This window comes from Mixophyes fleayi, chromosome 2 (genome assembly GCF_038048845.1).
Source record: "Mixophyes fleayi isolate aMixFle1 chromosome 2, aMixFle1.hap1, whole genome shotgun sequence".
In the NCBI taxonomy this organism is placed as follows: Eukaryota; Metazoa; Chordata; class Amphibia; order Anura; family Limnodynastidae; genus Mixophyes; species Mixophyes fleayi.
The window spans coordinates 177,008,217-177,028,703 of NC_134403.1; the positions used below are offsets into that span (position 1 = coordinate 177,008,217).

Genomic DNA, 20,487 nt, shown 5'->3' on the forward strand with positions numbered 1-20,487 from the left:
ATTACATATAATAGACTGCCTTTTTAACAAAACTGGTGCAATGCAATTCATTGACTAACTATTCTTTAAAGCTAAGAGAAATCCTTTTCAAATTGTCATGACACTACACAAGGAAATCCTGATTGTCTAAAATATTTTTTTTCTACCAAATATTATAGACAAAGTTGCGCTTTTATCAGAATTCACCAGGATATAAGGTATTTAGAAATGTGTTATTAATATGCACTGTATAATATCACTATATTTTCATTTAAGTTATTGACAAAAATATCAAATATATTTTTTGTGAAAATATTTTGTCACAAAAGTGAGCATTATTTAAATTGGATGTGTAATAGCCACCAGAAGAATGCAGGCACAAGTAAAGGGTGCTTTAGTGGGACACTTGTGAGGTAGACTTTCCCTCAGAATTAGGGCTAAGACACTGGCATGCACTAATATTCTTGTCTGATCACATCAGCCATTCCATTCATTAACACTTGCTCCCTTTGGCATCATACATTTGAGTCCATTGCAATGCAGCATGTGTATTTCAGTGTCTGGTATTAAATGACTGACTCAGCAACCCCAGATAATACAAGCTTTGCTATTCGTCCTTTGTAAGTCAAATGTGTTCTTTGTTCTGTGTTCCTGACTGAGAACATCTAGTGAAAATGAAGGACAAGTATTACCATTTTTTTGTGTTTTGTTTTTTGTTTTGTTTTGTTTTGTTTTGTTCCATTAACGTCACTTTATTTCACTGGAAAACGCTTTCTTAATTTTGATTATAAGTGTAACTAATTCATGGGTTTTTTTAGCAACTAATAATGAAACCTGATCGAAAGTGAGATGCCTTTGAAAAAAAGAAGAAAAAAAACAGAACTATAACGTTATTAAAATGGAAAACTAGACATGCCTGCTATTATCATGTAGTATTAATGCTACCCATTCTTAACAGATCTTCATGTTAATCCTGATTTATGATCTGTCTAAGTGACAAACTGGACAGATCGGGTAGGGTTCCAATGATAAGATCACATGTGGTCGAATCAGAACGGTTGGCAAATAACCTCACACAGTGATTGGCTGTCTGCATTTTTAGTATTCCCATATCAAAATCAGAGTTATATGCACATTTTGATCAGAACCACTGGTCATTTGGGATCAATAACAAAGAAATAGCCACACATGGAGCCAATATGTAAGGCAAACTTGTGTTCTTAAGTGTGTGACATTGTAATAAAGTAATAGGTTTTCATATCAAGTAAGTAGAAGTGGACAAATGAAATCAAGTACATAAAGAACATTGAGGGATTAATACATTTTGCTTTTTACAACAGTGTAAATTATACAGTAAAGCTTATTTTAATCTTTTGCATAAATAAATTAAACATACTTTATAATGTTGGTTTGTTTTATAATTATTAAGCAGGTAACTCGATCACCAGGAACATTGTATGTAAAGGTGACCCAAATGAGGCATGAACATAGGCTGAGTTCAGTCTACATAGGTGGAGACACTGCAGTCACATTTATGGAAGGCTTGCAAGCATGCGTGTTATCTGCTTCCTCTGGATGTGTATCAAGATGTGGCTTTTTGTATAAATGATATTCAGCATAAAAAAAAACATGCATTATGGAAATTATATTCACAGTGGTACAGAATTATGGCAATAGGGCTCTATATACAAGTTCAGGGTAAGACAAACACTATGATCTTCCTTGTCCTTGGATTTCACCTTCTTGTTCATAGGACAAAATTGTATTACTCTTCATTAAAAAAAAAATTACCCCTGCAAGTTGGTGGTGAGAAAACTCCCCTGAAATAAAAGACATTTTATTAAATTATTAGATTTTATTGGTTCACTTCTTCTAATAGACATATTTTCCATCTAGTTAATGGAAATACACTATAATTGTATATATAAAAGGAAATAAGTAGGATTTAATAAATACAGGTTTTATTCAGACATTTTAATTTTTTTTTAATGATGGGTGATTCCTCACGCTTTGGTTTCTGATTCCACTGTTCTAATTTTGAGTCTAACAAATACATTGTGAGCCATGAGGACATTGGGGATGCAGTGTAATCATTTTGTCAAGATCCCCACTCCATATGTTTTGGGGTTAGGCATCGGTTCAGTTTTGTGAAGGTGCGATTTTTATGCATTAACTGAATTGTTATTGTCCTATATAAAGTGTCAACATACTGTTTAGCAGTGCACATTAAGGTGTCATGATACAAATAAATAATATAAAACAGAAGGTAAAGATGGTTATGCCCTAATTACCTACTATTGCTTAACATTTGTATGGGAATTGCAAAGCCCACCCAAAAGACACCTACAATTCATTCGTTTTTTTCTGACATTTATCTTCATACAACTACGGTGACTTTATCTCAGATTGGTATGTTTTACAACTAAGGTTCATCTTCCTCCTAATTCATTAATTTGTAATTTTCAGGTGGAATAATATCCCTCTTTTTTTATTTTTGTTATCATTAGCTTGCCTTATTCAATCAATCCTACTATATTAACCTAGGACAGATATACAAGGCATGTCTATTAAATAATGAGACTGTGATTCCACCTAGTAAGCAAAGCAGTCAAAACCAGTTATAACTACATACATAGTAACCTTGAACCTGCATAACAAACTGCAACACTATGCCGTTCAACTGATTGTGAGTCGCCATTTAGTTTGGTTGTGTTTTCTGTAGAGTGCTGAAAAAAAATGCTAAGTTTAAAGTTGAACAACGTGTCAATTTGAAATTTTTAGTAAAATTGCACAAAACACCAACAGAATGTTTTCAAATGCTTACTACGGCCTATGGGAATGACTGCCTGACTCGTGCGCGTGTGTTTGAGTGGCACAAAAGATTTAGCGAGGGACGTGAGAATGTCGAAGATGATGAACGCCCTGTACGACCTTGCCCTTCAAGAACCGAAGGAAATGTAGAAAAATCAGTCAGATTGTTCAAAAAGACCGCCGACTCAGTGTTCGAATGACAGCTGAGTCCGTGAACATTGGCAAAGACACTGTATGGAAAATTTTGCGTGAGGATCTTAACATGACGAAAGTTTGTGCAAAGATGGTCCCAAGGGTTCTCACACCACAGCAAAAAGAACACAAGGAATGTTATATTGACATTCTGCAGCAACTTGAGACAGACCCAAACCTCAAATTCATAAAGTAATCACTTGTGATGAGACCTGGATCTTCCAGTACGATGCTGAAACCAAACGACCATCAGTGCACTGGAAAACACAGTCATCATTAAGAATGAAAAAAGCTTGTCAAAGTAAGTCAAAATTCAAAGCAATGTTCATTGGTTTTTTTCGATATCAAGGATGTAATTTTGGAAGAATGGGTTCCAGAAGGCACAACAGTTAATCAGCATTATAAGGAAGTTTTGCAAAAGCTGAGAGTGAGTCAGAAAAAAACAGCCGCAACTGTGGAAAAATGGTTTCTTTCTTCACCAGGACAATGCACCTGCTCACACAGCACTTTGTGCCCGACAAACACATTACTACTACACTTGAAGATTCTCCATATTCGCCCGATTTAGCACCTTGCGATTTTTATCTTTTCCCAAAAGTTAAATCAGTGCTTAAAGGGACACATTTTGAGTCAGTTGATGCTGTAAAGAAGAAAACATCAGATATGTTGAAACAAGTGTCAGAAATTAATTTGCTCCATGCCTTCGACCAGTGGAAAACAAGGCGATGTATTAGTGTAAATGGGGAGTATATTGAAGGGGACAAACATTAAATTTGTAATACCAATAAATAAAGGTGAGTTATTTAATCAGTCTCGTTATTTAATAGACATACCTCGTATTGATCCATTCACACCATCAGTCATTTTATATACTGGGCATAGGGTTATAGACCCCATCAAATATAACTAGACAACTGACGCTCAAAGTGAGTAATGGCTTGAAATACGCCTTTAATTTACAGAAAAAAAATGAACATACAGAAAACAACTTTTTTGCTGTGCATTATGGGTCGTTCCATGTCAGTTCACCCAGCCATGATACACACACTGACTCAGAGTTTCAAAATGAAAATATTCTGTGTTCAATAAGCATTATCAACCTGAGGCAGAGGAGTTAATGTGTCTTTTTTTATATAAATTGATCATCAAAGTATACTTTAAAAGGCTATGAAACACAAATATTGGGATTTTGTAGCCCCTATAACTTTTTAATGTTTTATCAAAATTTTCTCTTTAAAAACGAAAAGTAATTAATTATAATTTTGCATACCAGGGGGTAAATGTATTAAGCTCCGGGTTCTTCAACACCCGCGAGTTGGGCGTCTTCAGCGCTTAAATTTAAAGCGGCGCTGCCTTGTAAAGGGAAACTTCCCTTTAAAAGACAGCGCCGCTTTAAATTTAAGCGCTGAAGACGCCCAACTCGCGGGTGTTGAAGAACCCGGAGCTTAATACATTTACCCCCAGGTGTTTCCCTTTTGGAATTTTAAACACCACTATCAAATTCCTCATAAAAATTACCCCTATAAGGCCCACTTGCCCCTCCTAAAATAGAATACCCTAGCATTAAAATAGGCTTCTCGAAATTCTGTATGCATCTCCAACTGTCCACTTTCATTTTTCTGGTTGGACCCAGGAACAATACTGTCAGGAAAGCACATCAAATTCCGGCTAGTAGAGTCCAAATGTTCATTGATCTATTTTTCATTAGGTTGAGGGTCTGAGTAAGGGCGGATTTGGGGCTATACACATTTATGGAGTGTAAATTACAAAAATGTACACTGTGCATGCACACAAAGAGAACGCACATATATGCAAATATGCAGAGTTGCAGGCCTTTGTGCCTCCTTATCATTGGAGAGGGGGAACGAGTTAGGGAAGAGGTCAAGTACAGTAAGGGCGTTTTCACACAAATGCATCTGAGAAAGACCAGCACAGAGATACAGCTCCTGACTGGTATCTTGTGCACCTGCTGGAGGGCAGGTGCAAATTCACATTGGTGATGACCTACCAACTGATCAATACTGATTGCGAATTCTCCTCTGAAGCTGATAAGTGCTCTTTCATTGTGCATATATTATAGGAGCTTGTGGGTGTACTTTAAAAATAATTATTTTCTTTGCTACTTTCATTCATATGCGAGGAGAATTTTATCTGCTATATTATATTAAACTTTTCTTGTGCTTATGACCTGGTTGTGTGTATGCATATGTGCCTGTATGAGATGCATATAACTCAGCAAATGGCCATAAAGACATTGTCTTTACAGGCGGCTTTTGCCCAACATGTGTCCGACTCTGCAACGGGCAAAATGACGACAGCGTTTGTAAGCCCCTCTTACTGTGGTTAGAGGGCGCATTTGGGATAACGAAAGGGAACGTTAGCAAAGTAAGCCCAGCCGGTTCCCAGCAACAACAGACAGGGTTGTATAAGTGGTCCATCCTATCACACTATACTATTGTATTGAGTTTTTGTGTTGAAGCAGCTGAAATTTCTCTTGAAGATAGGCTCATTCATATCTACAGAGCAGCATGTTGATACTGAGTATCATTTTCATAAGAAACATTATTGAATTGTATTCAAACTTTAGTTTTATTTAAGTTAAATACCTCAGATTTGCTCTTGAATTAGATACTTTTTTGCTTTCTCAACTGAGTACTAATTTTTCTCCCTATTGTTCACTACAAACAAACAAAAAAAAAAGGTTTTAACAAATTTAACAAACATTTGTTGGCATTGTCTGGCAAAAATAGTGAAAGTACTTACCAGTCCAGAAATGGTCCCTGCTATCCTTAAATGTATATGATGTCTAATTCACATTTCTCAACCTAGAAGATACAATGTATCAGTTATTAGATTAACTACATGTTATATAGTATTATTATTATTATTATTATTATTATTATTATTATTATTATTATTAACATGTATATAGTGTTGACATATTACAGTTGCAACACTTTGTCCTAGTGTAGCTGACAGTCTAAATTCTCTACCACACACACTATACTTAACCTACCAGTAATGTATTTGTTATTTATTCAGTTTGTATATAAATTCAATTTGTGTTGATATGCCATAACCTTAAGAGAACTATTTGGTATGAATTGTCAATGGTCAATTTGCCTAATGTGCTTATCTGTGCCATCTAGCAGTATGTATGCATTTATTAAGCAAACTCCATCCACTTGTATGAATAGCTTTACATGAAAAAGGACTGCACTCTACTCTCGGCTTTATATGTGTAAGGAAGTCCAGTTCCACAAAGTAAATCTGGTTACTTTCTATAAAATATATGTAGTACCTATTGGTGCCCATCCATTAATGAATTATTCCAAGTGAGCCTGAGCTCTTTATTGTCCTTGCCTAGCAATTGTTTTAGTAAATGCTACATATGAAAGGCAGTAACTACATAAGAAGGATGATAGTATTTACCTTCCTAGCACTCTGCTTGGCTTCTCTGCCAGTAATGTAGCTAGGTAATGTATGTACTGTCCTTATAGGAGTAGTATAATGACCCCGGTCTGGATCTGGACAGCTTCGAACAGTACCCACCGGGTACACAGGAGGCATGTAATCAGGACTTGTTGGCTCTTTCTGATATGACTGCACCAAAAAGGGGTTCTTGAAAAAAAAAAAATATTTACAGAAATATTCACACAATAAAATTTATCATGTCTAAGATTATGAAAAGCCTACACAATGTTTAGGTTTATATCACCCTAATATAATAATGTCATAAAATGAGTCATGTGCTAGTTGTACTAGTTTTAAATTAGGTTACATTTGAATATTGAAAAGCTATGTCAGTCTTTATCATACAACCAATACATACATATACATACATATATATATATATATATATATATATATATATATATATACTGTATATACATATATATATATATATATATATATTATACATACTGTATAAGGGCATAATGATATAAGGGATTGAAGAAGGAGATGACAATATGGAGGATTGATCGGGGCAATGGTTATACGGTGAGGATAAGATTATATGGAGAATTGATGGGGGACATGTCGATATGGAGGATTGATGGCTACATGGTGAAATGTGGTGATCTGCCAGTAATATAGTAGCGTGTGCAGCTCTATTGTCATTTGCCGAGCCGCAACTATATTTGTCAAAATTAGCCACTTGGTATGTTATTAACAAAGGATCTTAAGCACTACTAAACCAAATAATATCTGTTCTCGCAGCTGTTTTATGTTCTATCAACTGTGACTGGCTAGTACACAATAAGGTTAGTGTCTGGTTCTTGTTTACACTAATAGAAGGTAGTCTGAAATATACAACAGTAATTAGGAGACAGGATGCTACATGGCCTGACAGGAATCTACTTATATTATATTGTTATTTTATGTGTGAACTTTAAATAGGACAAGAATACTTCTTGTAGCAATACTTTACAGGACACATGAAAAAAAATATATGGTAATAGTTGTGGTGGCATAAATTAGGAGACCCTTTGAAGAATTCCATATCTTACAGTTATTTGGGATAGGCCTCTACCAACTTACATTTGTCAATATTTGACTATTCCTTTTTTAACTGTTCAGACTCTTATCAAGTTTATTGGATTTTCACAAATAAACTTTGATTTCATTTAGATAGATGGTATGTAATGGTCAAAAGCATATATACTCGAAGCCAAGACAGTATGTTGTTATATGAGTAATGTGCTTATAATTTAATATCGCTTCTAGTTATAATAATTGACAAATTTCAGTTCTAAAAAAATATAGCCATTACTTAACATGCAACTTGTAAATACGTGTTAATCTGTATGACAAAGGTTTTGCTTACCCAAAGTAACTATTGAACCCTGATAATGTGTTAAATATACATATATACATATATAATTTACACGGGATTGCCTTTATAGGATTAAAATGCACTTACACTTCCATGCAAATTATAATTTGATCTGAGATTATTATTCCACAGGGGGAACACACTCAGTTTTCGATCCTCCTGTTTTAGGGTCTGAATTTCTAATTTGAGCTGTTTTAGTTGATTTTCTAGTTGTTTACTTTTTTCAAGGTATTCCATCCTGCAGAGAGCAAAGTCAGAAGGTACAATTTGTTTCTGTGTTCCCAGTGGAAAAAAAGTACTGACAAACAAAATATCATTAAACTGACAGTTTACTTTTAGACTTAATCAAGTGTTGATTCACTAAGTGGGGTATTAAATTAGGAGTGATGTGCCACCGGACATCTCTGCTCATTTTCCTGTGCATCTATGGGGTGCGAGGAAAAATTAGCTGAAATACATCACCGCGCAGAGTGCTTTTACAGACTGCACCGGCGGCATTCTGTAGCACATCGTACCTAATTGAAATGTCAGATTTCTGCAAAATCAAAACAAGGAAAATGAGGACCAGTGCCCATTCCCTGTGTATCTAGAAATTATATTTTCCTGTACCTACCAAGGATGTAAAAATGCCTGTCTGTAGTGCAATAATTAAAAGCAATAATTGTATTGCATACCTGATGTTGCTATATAATGTTATACTGTAGTGTGATACAATATTTTGGGTACTTCCCAAAGAAAAGCAGAATGTTGCATTGTTGTCTGTTAATTGTATGGCGGTAGCAAGTGTCGCACGTTGATGTACATAAAAATTATTTAACGATACCTAGTCAAAAAATATTATTATATTCTGGAATGCTTTCTATTGGCCTTTTTTTTCAACTTTTAACAAAATACACAATTGAGTCCTTACTTTTCTTTTTCAATCTCCAGTGATAACCTCTTGTAATCTGTATCTACCTCCTGGCGTAACATTTTATTATCAGATCCTCCTTCTATAGAATTCTGTAGAAGAATTTTTGTTGACGGCTAAAACAAAATAAGGTTAATATGATCTTAATGCTAGCTATAGAACATAATTAAATATGGTCACTGTCATTACATTGAAAATGGGAGTTTACAACAAACCATTTTTCCCAATGTTATACTGTCTGGTTTATCTAGAATCAGGAACTGTTCTGGATATAACAAAGTAAATTCACATATAGCCAGACCGTAATCCATGGTGTCTTTTAGCAAAAAACTATTTGACTTTGATTTTTTTTTCGATTTTGTATTGAAGAAAATAATGTATTTCCACTGCTTTACCCACATTTCTCTTTAGAGTAGCTTTGCACCCAGCTCACCCAGAATCCCACCCTGTTGTGGAAGTTATAAAAGCATATGACAATGTCTACTCACGGGATGGCAAATAGTGCCCAGTTCTAGGAGCCTTTGTTTTGCTATCCGCTCAGCTTCTCTGGCTTTGTTCAGGTCCTGTTCTAAAAGCTCAGCTTCCTTAGCTCTGTCAATAAATCAGACTAGCAATGTGATTTGACATGTTTTGTCCATGGCATAACTACAGAGAAGCAATTGCAATGGGGCCTAGAAGCTGTGGGGGCCCAGCAGGGCCCCATGTAGTTGCCATCCATGCTGATTCAGACTCTGCTTCCTCTGCCATCTCCTATGAGTACTGCAAAATAGCACAATATATATGGCAGCTTCAACGAGAATTGCAGCCTTGGACCAATGTCACTTCTAAATGAAGCATATCAGAGCGTGCACACACAAAATGTGTGCTGCTCAGATCTTGGTTAGCACACAAGTACTGTGGTGCAGAGGGCATTAGATGCACTGCTATGGCCAGGCTGTATGGACACACATTAGACAGGCACGCAGAGTCACACAGATCTCAGGGTGTTGGGGCTGGTATGCCTGAGTTGTGGGGCCTACATTACAAATTAAAAAGGTGCTTTCAATTATTAATATTATAATACCTTTACTTTTATACAGAAGTTATGCCACATATATTAGAAAAAAAAGGCATTCTGACTGAGGAGATCAGTTAATAAAAAATGTAAGTTATCATGGTGAATATTATCCGAAAATGCAAATGGCAATCTTACAAAACATTTATTGTTTTTAAATAAGATTGTGTTTATTCAAATGTTGATTATGGCATTTTGCATTATATACAGTAGGAGGTTCCATCTTTCTTAATGTTAAGATGGTGGAAGTAACTGCTATCAACCTATATTTTAAGAAAATTTCACAGACAGACTGCTGACAGTTTACTGTACTCTTTTTTTCAAAAACTAGTATGTCCTGTCCATTCATTCCTTTTGTCACTTGCATAGAAAGAAGAGATTAGGGATCTTTACATGGATGAATGCACACCTTTCTGTTTTTCACAAACAAATACTTAGACAACGACTTATGTGATTTTTCACCAAGAGAGAATTGCAGTGATATTTGGAGATCAACTAATCACTTTAATTACTGAGGTTGCTTAACCAGTTATCTAAAATGTATTCTAAGAAAAGACTTTGTGCCCCATGTATAATGAATGGCAAGAGTTATGAAAGATTCAGCTGAACGGTTGAAGAGACATACATTGCCTACTTCAGAGGGTAAATTTATCAACCTGTGGGTTTGAAAGGGTGGAGATGTTGCCTATAGATTGTAGTTATCATTTATTTAGTATATTCTACAAAATGACAGCTACAGGTTACTATAGGCAACATCTCCACTTTTTCAAACCAGCAGCTTGATAAATTTACCCCCCTGGAGTGATACATTTTCCATGTTGTTATACTTATTTACTATTGCTTTTTTATGAAGTTTAAGACAGAAAACCCATTCACCTCCTGTCAGACTCCTTGAGTAGTTTCATGGTGATCATATCAGATTCTCTCATCTTATTCTCCATCATCAGCATCTCATCCTTACTCTTCAGTACGGCCATCTCCAGGCGCTGCCGCTCTTGTCTGGCCTCTACTGCATCCTGAGCTAAGAGCTTTGCTTCATCCTCTGCAATCTGAACCTTTTCTGCCATCAACTCAGCTGTTTCATTAGACCGGAGCTGCAGACCAAAAAAAACACACATTATTGTGAAGCTACACATGTCCTTAGGTGACAATCTGTGTACTCAATAGTCTCTTCAAATACATATTTATCTCATAGGCCACCAAAAATGCCTGAACAAAACTGGCATATGCATTTAGGAGAGACGGTCTCTTTTTCGGACTTTTGGGGAATGGGGTATAGATCTGTATGGATACATACATCCTTGGGCAACAAGGTGGCTTACTGGCTAGCACTTCTGCCTTACAGCACTAAGGTCATGAGTTCGATTCCCGACTATGGCCTTATCTGTGTGAATTTTGTATGTTCTACCCGTGTTTGCATGGGATTCCTCTGGGTGCTCTGGTTTCCTCCCACACTCCAAAAACATACTGTTAGGTTAATTGGGTGCTATCAAATTGACCCTAATCTCTCTCTCTCTCTTTCTCTCTCTCTCTGTGTTAGGGAATTTAGACTGTTAGCTCCAATGGGGAAGATACTGATGTGAGTGAGTTCTCTATACAGAGCTGCGGAATTAGTGGCGCTATATAAATAGCTGATGATGATTGGCTTTCAAAATTGTCTTTTTGATTCTTCTTTTTATAATAGCATCCACTATGTATATTATCATGTTTTATTGTGCTCTGGTCTTATCTCTATATCATAATTTGCATTCATGGTAACACAGGAATGTTTCCGAGTGTGTGCATTCATCCATGTAAAAATGTATATTATGATACACATTATGGATATGTCTGAATCTATTCATGGACTTTTAAACCATATATTACTCAGTGGCAATGTTCTGTGACAGACTAGCAAGTCGTTGAATACAGCCAGTTTTGGTTATGCAGTATGTTGAAAATGTGGTTACCAGCAGCAGTCTGGTATTTGGAATCTAGTCGGTAGTATGAATCTTTGTGGCAAAAGTCAGTAATTGTCTAAAAGACATCAGGAAACATATTCCAAGCACCAGGGCCTGATTTAGACACATTAAGAGACACACTTTATTTCCCTCCAGGCACAATCAATTTTCATAAGCAATAGAAGTTAAACTGAGGGTATGAGAAAAAAATCTTAGTTTGTCTAAAATTTTGTTTTGTGACAGTAGTGGTTTATCTATGAAGTATGTGTGCCTATACGTTCCACTAATGCCTAAATCAAGTTTTAGTGAAAGAAGCTTTATTCCTCTTTTTCCAAGTTGAACTTTAGCACAAATTCTCAAATGGTCCTCCAACTTTTAATTTAATCGAAATGGTTTATTTGTACGTATTTGACACTAATACAATCATCATGAGGCTACTCAGGTATGAATAGCATAACATTTTAAACACATCTATAGACCTGTAAAGAAAGTCTGGCCATCAGTAGGTCACTTAAGGACCTCAAGGAATACCCCACTCCCAACAATGTACTTAAGTAAATAATTCATGATAAATCCCCTAGGAGAACTTTGAGTTGTACTGAATTTGCACACTTACGAGAGCCTCGTTGGCTTGTCTTGCTTCCTCCTCCAACTGGAACAGTCTTCTCTCTAGCTCCTCTTTAGCTCTTTCTGCCTCTTCTCTGAGCTGTTTCTCCATTACCAGTCTATCATGTTCTTTCTAATAAATGTTTCCATAGTGTAAAACATTGTATTACATATTTATCTTTCATACTCAATCCCAAGAACATTACAGCAAGTTTATGCAGTACCACTAATGTTGACTTATAGTATATTTTAAGATTTTGTTATATTGTATATCTGCAAACACAATCTAAATTATAAATAGCATTACTTACCAAATTAGGATCAGCACAAACTGAAAGCAAATGACCAAATTGCCAATATAGTATAAAATAGATTGCTAAGCTCTGCACCCTGGTTTACATCAATCGTTCAAATGTGTAGTCATACAATAAGACTTTCCAAACACTTTCCTAGTATTTATTTTCCATATTTATAATCAGTATGAAACTAAACAAAAGAGGGTAAACATATATAAGATAAAGGTATTAATATAGGTCCATATATTAAAAATTAGAGATGCTCGGGCTCGGTTTTCTGAAAACTGAGCCCATCCAAACATTGCAGATCCGAGTATAGAGTCGAGCCAGCTCTGTACTTTTGCAATCCCTCGGAACTGAAAATGAGGCAAAACATCATTGTTGCGACGTCGGATCTCGCAAGTTTTGGATTCTATAAATACCGGCCTCCGCGGAGATCCGGCGTCATTTCACAGAGAGACACAGAAGGGGTAGCAGGGTTCTTGGCAGTCTCCAGTGCAGTAGGGCAGCGTGATTAATGAAAGAGAAAGAGGAGGGCTGTTAGTGTTCTTAAAAGTGCATCCAGTGACATTGTACTGTGCCCTAGCTCATACAGAAACAAGAGAAGTGGCAGTGTTCTTGTCAGTCTACATGCCATTGCTCATTGTCAGTGCTGAAACAGTAATAATATGGGTGGCAGTGTTCTTATAAGTCTCCAGTGACATTGCTCTGTGCCATTGCTAATAAAGAAACAGGAGGGGTAGCAGTGTTCTTGTCAATCTCCAGTCACATTGCTCTGTGCCATTGATATGGATTCATATCAGTCCACAGAAGACCAGCAGCACCAAGCAGCTGCTGGCACCAGTCATCATGATGATACTAATCCCTCTACGTCATATGCTAAAGTGTATGTTCAAGTACATAGTGGTTTTAAGTCAGGAAAACAAAAATGTAAAAAAAGCTTTTACCTTTTTAAAGAAAAAAAACACCTCTCTAATAAAGGTGAAAGTTTACTGTAGAAAACCATAAAATTGCAAGCATGCCATTCTACCCAAAATATTAAGCATACCAGCATCAGCTAGCTCCCTTCTCTCAGCTAGATCCCAGCACCTGCAATCTACACTATCATCATCCTCACCCTCATCAGTGTGTACATCATCCTCACACAATACTAATTCATCAACGCTGGAATTCACCATTACAGAAGTATCTGTACTTTGATGTAATTGCCGGTAATGGCCTTCCTCGTGGCATTTGTAGAGCTGTCACAAATTTTTGGGCAATTCTTTTAGATCAGACCAAATGTCAAAATGTTGTGCTGAATCATCTGCATCACCATTGGGTGTCTTGGGAAAACTAATTTTTTTCCTAGCAGCAGTTGCCAAAGATACTGAGGGGGGAGACATTGTCGTGTAATGTACCATTTGAGCTGTCAGCTTTCTGATCAGAAGCTCACTGCATCTTTTGAGATCTGGGTCAGTTGGGAAGAAAGAGAAGACATAGCTCTTAAACCTAGGTTCATGCACAGTTGCAAAAATCTAGTGATCCGATTTCAAGATCTTGATAACTCTCAGATCCTGGCGAAGCGAATAAAGTATTTGATCTACAAGTCCTATATAGTTAGCGGAATTGCTTTGTTTCATTTCCTACTTCAATTTTTTTAGCTGCTTTTCCAAAAGTCTAATTTGGGGAATCACTTGACTCAAGCTAACAGTGTCTGAACTCACTTCACAGTTGACTACTTAGAGTGGTTTCAGCTCCTTGCGCTACACAGAAAGTATTCTCAATGCTGGACTTTGATTTTTCATGCAGCAGCTGCAATCTCCTACATGCTGTTGCAGAATTACGGAAATGACCCAAATTACTACTGGTCACAGACAGCATCTCCTGCATGTCACTGTTATTTTTTAAAAAGCTTGGTACCACCAAGTTGATTGTGTGAGCAAAGCAGGTAAAATTATGGAATTCTCCCCGCTGTAATGCTATCACATATTGGTGGCGTTATCACAATAATATATCCTCAGGAGAGTCCAAGCGGATAAGCCATGTTACAATGACATTTAATGACATCTAAGTTATCTTGAAAACGTTATCCTTCTGGTGGTAGTCTACATGTCTTGAGCTCTGCAGATGAAAGTAATATAAAGTACTTTATGCCTCCGGTGTTGTCTATGGGCAAACAATTGCAGCGTTGCGATCAAGTTCAAGGTGGCCGGTAAGATGCTTGTGTAATTAATGCCATAAACACTCCTACCATTGCACATGGAATTGCTGTTCTAAACATACCCTCCAAAATAATTAGGAATGAAATGCTGCTGTATAGAATGTCCTGTGTGTTAGTGTTATATTTCTAGTGGTATCAACAAGCCCAACATATTTTAGGGTAAAAGTTTCCTTTTTTCTTCCGCAATGGTGCTACCAATGAAATATCTGCTGTTTGCATGACATTCAGCTTATACACATTAAAGCCTTTTATGTCTAGCTTCATGCTGAAAATTAGTAGTAGGATTTTTGTAAAATCTTAAGTGTATGTTTGAACCACTTATGATGTAAGTCAAGATGCAGAAATTGACTGATAATATATGTCTAGCTTATTATGCATATGAATTTTATAACAAGTGTCTGTGGCAATATGTTCTATTATTTCAAGTGAAATGAGCCATTAAAAAATCTTTTTAAACCTTTTTCCTTGCTTTTTCTTCCTTGGCTTGTGCTTTCATCTGCTGCATCTCAAGTGAATCCACCTTTCTTTTTGTCAGGAATAAATTATGGTTTCCAATGCACAGGTGTAAAATCTATATAATTATAATGACATGTTGATGAATTATAACCATTTATAATAATAATACTTTATTAATACTCTCATATATACAGTAATATTAAAGAAATGACTAAAATGGTGATATGCCATTTCTTTACAACTGATTGAAATATATGCAGGTAATATCTATTTAGCTGCATATTAAAGCAAGATCAGGGATGTACTTGCCATATAAGAAACTTTACATATGCCTAGCACAGCTGTCATCTCTGGGCCACAAACCGGTTTGTAAACACCATGACCGGGCTAGTGTTGATTTGCCTATACCAGTTCCCTTTCTCTTAAAGCAGCAGTTGCTCCCAGGTCTAAATCACATATGTTCACCAATAAAGCAGATGGGGTTCCAGACAAACGGGAAAAGACAGCTCATATTCGTATAGGTCTAGGTTAGTATCCATTGGGCAGCAAGGTACAAGATCCAAATCCAGAAGAACTGACAGATCCACAGCAGAAGGTCAAAACAGGTTCAGGAGCAAAGGAGGACCACATAAATATATAATACATAAATATATGATACATTGACGTACACTAGTACATTGCATGGCATATGGACAGTGTGAGTTAAGGCAATTTGTGCTTTGCATCTACATAATTAGCCAACTTTAACTATTACAGTTACTTACCAGTTTATTCACTTTATGGTCTCTAGAATAGAATTTGAAAGCTTCAGCTTTTTTGTCCACTGGAGTAAATTTTAGCTGAAATGAAAAAGTGATTATTGATATTTCAAAAACAATAATATTTAATTTTGTAACACAATTTTTTCAGTAAAGTATACTTCAGTTAAGTATATTTCAATGCAAAAAGTGCATAGCTGTGATTACGTTTATTAATAAGTTAGAATATAAGAATAGAATAATAATGTACATTCCCCGTTCAGGGTGGAACTTAATATAGTGTGTATATATGCACTGATTTCCAAATTAAGTGCAGATGTCCAAGAGAGGTGGAAATCCATTATGCCTGATATGAAATGGTCTGGCCAACTGCAAATTCATGAGTCATGCACAATATCGGTTGCATTATTTGCATATTTTAATCAGTTTGTTATGTGGTCTCAGTTTCGGAGTATCCTATTGTTTGTAGTCATAGACTGAAGTACATATGCACAGTTGCATGTACTCCCCCCTACTATTTTCTATATTAACTGTTCTATATGAACACTTATGTGAATAGTCTGCCTGTTGTCCATATTGATAAATGATCCCTGCTACTAGTTCCATCTGAGCCTCATTTGTGCTGTGTTCTCCATCTGGTGAATGCAGAACAGCTCAGGTGTCCATGTGTACATGCTTAACCTAAACCTTGTCTTCTACAGTCCTAGATATATAGATAGCGAAAAACGCCTTTGTAATTAGGTTTAATTTAAATAAGAAATACCTCTATAATACATCAAGTTTAATCATCCTTACCATGTATGAGTGAAAGTAGCAAAAAAATATATATAATTTAATAACGTGCCCACAAAATCATACGATATAGGGACAAGTAATGAAGAAAGCACCTATCAGCTTCTGTGGTGAATCCGCAATCAGCCAATCAAAAGCAATTAGCTAGTGCTGATGATGAAGACAGTTGTCAGCCTTCAGGCACCTATAAGTGATATATCTACTGACAGTTGTACATGCATCTCCGTGCAGCTCAGCTGCAGTTTGTGATTAAGTGAATGTGCCCTTACTATACTCGGTCTGCGTTTGTATGCCCCTTCTCTCTCCCGTTCCACCACTCCAAGCATAAGGAGACGCAAGTGTCAGATCTGTATACAGACGTAGGCATGCGTTTTTTTGTAGACTTACTCAGTACAAGTTTGGGTATTGCATGAGCAGATAGATAGACAGACAGATAGACAATAGAGACTTTGCTATATGGCTTTAATGTCTGTACCCTGGCAATGGGGTCTGTGCAGTGTGAATGGGGTTCATGCATACATATTGCAATAAAGTCTGGGCAATAGGACTATGTAATAAACTGTGTAGGGATGTCTGTGCAATGCTCCTTGCAATATGATTTGTACAAGGTGGGGGTAACTCTCAATATTAGTTATATATATATATATATATATATAGACAGACAACTACACAGTGCCATAGTACCACTTCAGTAATATTTGTTTCACAGTTGCTGTTGCATTGAAGGACGCGTCGTGGTATGATAAAAAAAGGGTGTGGCTTATAATTTTGCGGCACTGCGCTGTACTCATCATTATGCTTTTAAAATTACTAAAGGAAGGGTAATTAGGAAACTCTGAACCCAGAGCTCTAACACACACCCAGTTACATTTTTCATCCCGTTAAACCTTCACAGAATTATTTATTTTATTACATCCCTCTTATGTTTTATTATGAGTCTTATTATCTTTTAAAAATTAAGAGGCAGCTATGTCACTAACCATACTGGTCACTACTTGCTTGGGGAAATATGTAATGATTGCCATCCAAGTAATATTTTATTATCATAATACATATTTACTCACTTTCTTGTAATTGTAAGAAATATTCCTGATGTCACTCCATTTGAAAGATTCTAATGGTAATATTTTGTTAATTTTGCTGTAAATATGGATTCCCTTTGCGTTCACGCCAAGCAGGATATCAGAGTCATTCTTAGCTTCCTGGAAATTAAAAATAAAACACATTTAATATAAATACTGGTATAACCACTGTTCTTTAAAACCATTACTAGATGCTAGGTAGTCAGCGCAATGGAAAATTTATATCATATTTAAATTTTCATAAACTGGGATATGGCAGCGAGTGCCAGTCTGTTAATAATTCAATGTAGCAGAGAGGAAATAGTTAATCTGTCACACTTCTGGTATCACAAACCCAATAGGCAGGTAGTTCTGTAGTAAACAAGATTTATTTTGATATCTATAAATCTCAAGTATCCAACAAGTGAAATCCACAGTCTCAAGACAGATAAAGGTCTGGTAGAAATATCAAGCAATTGTATTCCAAATCACAAGAGGGAGCAGGGTTCTGTGGAAGCATCTAGTTCAGATACAAGCACAATACTCAAGCAAAGGTTTCTAAACAGGATGTGCCTTTTCTAGGCCCAAACAGGAAACGATATCCAAGATGGAATCTTCATGAGACAGTCCCGGCCATCTTTGATAAGGGCTATTGTAAGGACAAGTTCATAACAGAGATCCAAGATGGAATCTTCATGAGACATTCCCAGCCATCTTGGATATGGGCAATTCTAATGGCAAGTTCATAACAGGCAAGTACATAACATAATCACTCCAATAAATTTCCCTATCCCTCTTTCTTCCCAAGTCTTTTTGACTGACCCCACCTAGGAAGTAATTAGGCATGTGAAATTTGTGTCAATCATATTCTGGTCCAAAAAAAATAAAATTACAGTCTGATATATATTTTCTATTTTCCTGGTTCTCCATGGCAGTAGGCACCAGTTAAATCTGACCAAGCAATAGAGTCACAAAATAAGACAGGATGTTTCTTATAAGAATTCAGCCAAAATTATTCTGAGACATATCAACAAGCCGATAATGATCAGTAAAGGTGTTTATAGATAACCACATTGCTGTGTTTTTCTGGTCCACGAGGCTGAAATCGCCATAATTCAGTATGCACAAATTCAGAAACTGCTTACATTGAGTATGCCAGCTTAATACAATCAGTGAGAAATCTAGAGACTGCAGACTTGGACATCTGAAACATTTTCTTTTATCATTAACTTGAATCAGAAATGTCTGTACTCTATTAATATAAACATTTAGACATCTTACAACATTAAAGTTATGCCTAGACTTCCATGAAATGAAGAGAGTACTTTAAGACTAAAGGATTCCATAGGACGAAGGACTGCTCTATTATAGAGAAATATCAGGTATGGTTCTGAAGTACCTAAAGCTCCACTACTCTACTAGAAGTATTAAGGCTAATAGAAAAAAAAAAACATTTTAAAGGTAGCTTATCAGTATCAAATAATGTACTAGTACAGTCATCCCTGTCTTACTCTGCTGTGCAAGTCTTATATGCCCTGAAAGCCTCACTGTTAGTACACAGTCTCAGTTAAATGTCAATATCCCCTGGATATTGATTGGACTTGCTTAAGTCCTGTTAGGAATACACTGGCAGAAAAAATGAGGTTGTGCTGCAATCAAAGATGTTTATTGAAACTCAGCAACAGACAGGAACTAATGACAAAGTCACAAAACTGTACTGGCAATAATGATATGCAGGATAATATGGAGATACACAGTGTAGCAGAAAATCTCTGGCAGTAGACAGTACCTGGTAATGCAGAAGTATCTCTGACATTGAAAAATAGCAGAGTCTGTGGTATAAATGATCATCACTTAAAACAGATATGCAGACTGGCTAATGGTAACACAGTCAAAAATGTACAAACAACTGAGCACTCAGAAAGAACAGCAGTACTACTGAAACAGGCCCTTAGCTCCTTAGTGTGGATGGAAGAAAAACTGAACCAAGAGTAAGTACTCTAGTATGTAACTGTAGTAGAGCTACCTGTGAGTAGCATATTGCAGATTAAGGAGCTGTTCTAAAACTAAGCAGTGTAATCTGTGCTATAAATCACTGTAATCAGGAACCAGAGCCAATGGAGATGCAGAGCCGGGATCAGGAGCCAAAGGTCACCTTAATGCAGAACAAGGGACCAGGAGTCAGAGTCACCATAATGCAGAGCCAGGAACCAGGATTCAGAAGTCACCATAATGCAGAGCCAGAGGTCAGAAGCCAGAAGCCACCATAATGCAGAGCCAGGAAACAGGAGCCAGGAACCATATGAAGCAGACGATAAAGGATCAGGAAGCTAGTGTGTAAACGCAATCATCAGCAATATGAAACTGGGCAGGTGATTGTTAAGGGCAATATGGCATGTGATCCTCAACTACTAGAACAGTTTGTCGAGATGTTCACCTTTAGCAACCCCCTTTCCGAGGAACTATATATGTTCCACAGTACTCAGTTGCACCCAGAACTTAACCATGGGTAGTAGTAGTTGTTGATCTCACTATTGCCCAGTGGAGTGGATAGAACACGATAGGAGGCAGTGAGCAACCGAGATGGTAACA

General features: G+C 36.5%; 1 protein-coding gene across 1 annotated transcript in view; it reads right to left on the reverse strand.

The window, feature by feature from the left end:
* Positions 1 to 1,061: 1,061 nt before the first annotated feature.
* Positions 1,062 to 20,487, reverse strand: part of LOC142138385 (merlin-like) — a 72,295-nt gene continuing 52,869 nt past the window's right edge. Inside the window, exons 9-19 of the mRNA XM_075195026.1 lie at positions 17,899 to 18,036; positions 16,049 to 16,123; positions 15,286 to 15,399; positions 12,340 to 12,462; positions 10,660 to 10,877; positions 9,218 to 9,320; positions 8,730 to 8,845; positions 7,907 to 8,057; positions 6,415 to 6,603; positions 5,746 to 5,807; positions 1,062 to 1,799 (exon numbers count right to left, since the gene is read on the reverse strand). Of these exons, the coding sequence (XP_075051127.1) occupies positions 5,772 to 5,807; positions 6,415 to 6,603; positions 7,907 to 8,057; positions 8,730 to 8,845; positions 9,218 to 9,320; positions 10,660 to 10,877; positions 12,340 to 12,462; positions 15,286 to 15,399; positions 16,049 to 16,123; positions 17,899 to 18,036 (1,263 nt within the window). The 3' untranslated portion in view covers positions 1,062 to 1,799; positions 5,746 to 5,771. The remainder of the gene's footprint in view (positions 1,800 to 5,745; positions 5,808 to 6,414; positions 6,604 to 7,906; positions 8,058 to 8,729; positions 8,846 to 9,217; positions 9,321 to 10,659; positions 10,878 to 12,339; positions 12,463 to 15,285; positions 15,400 to 16,048; positions 16,124 to 17,898; positions 18,037 to 20,487) is intronic.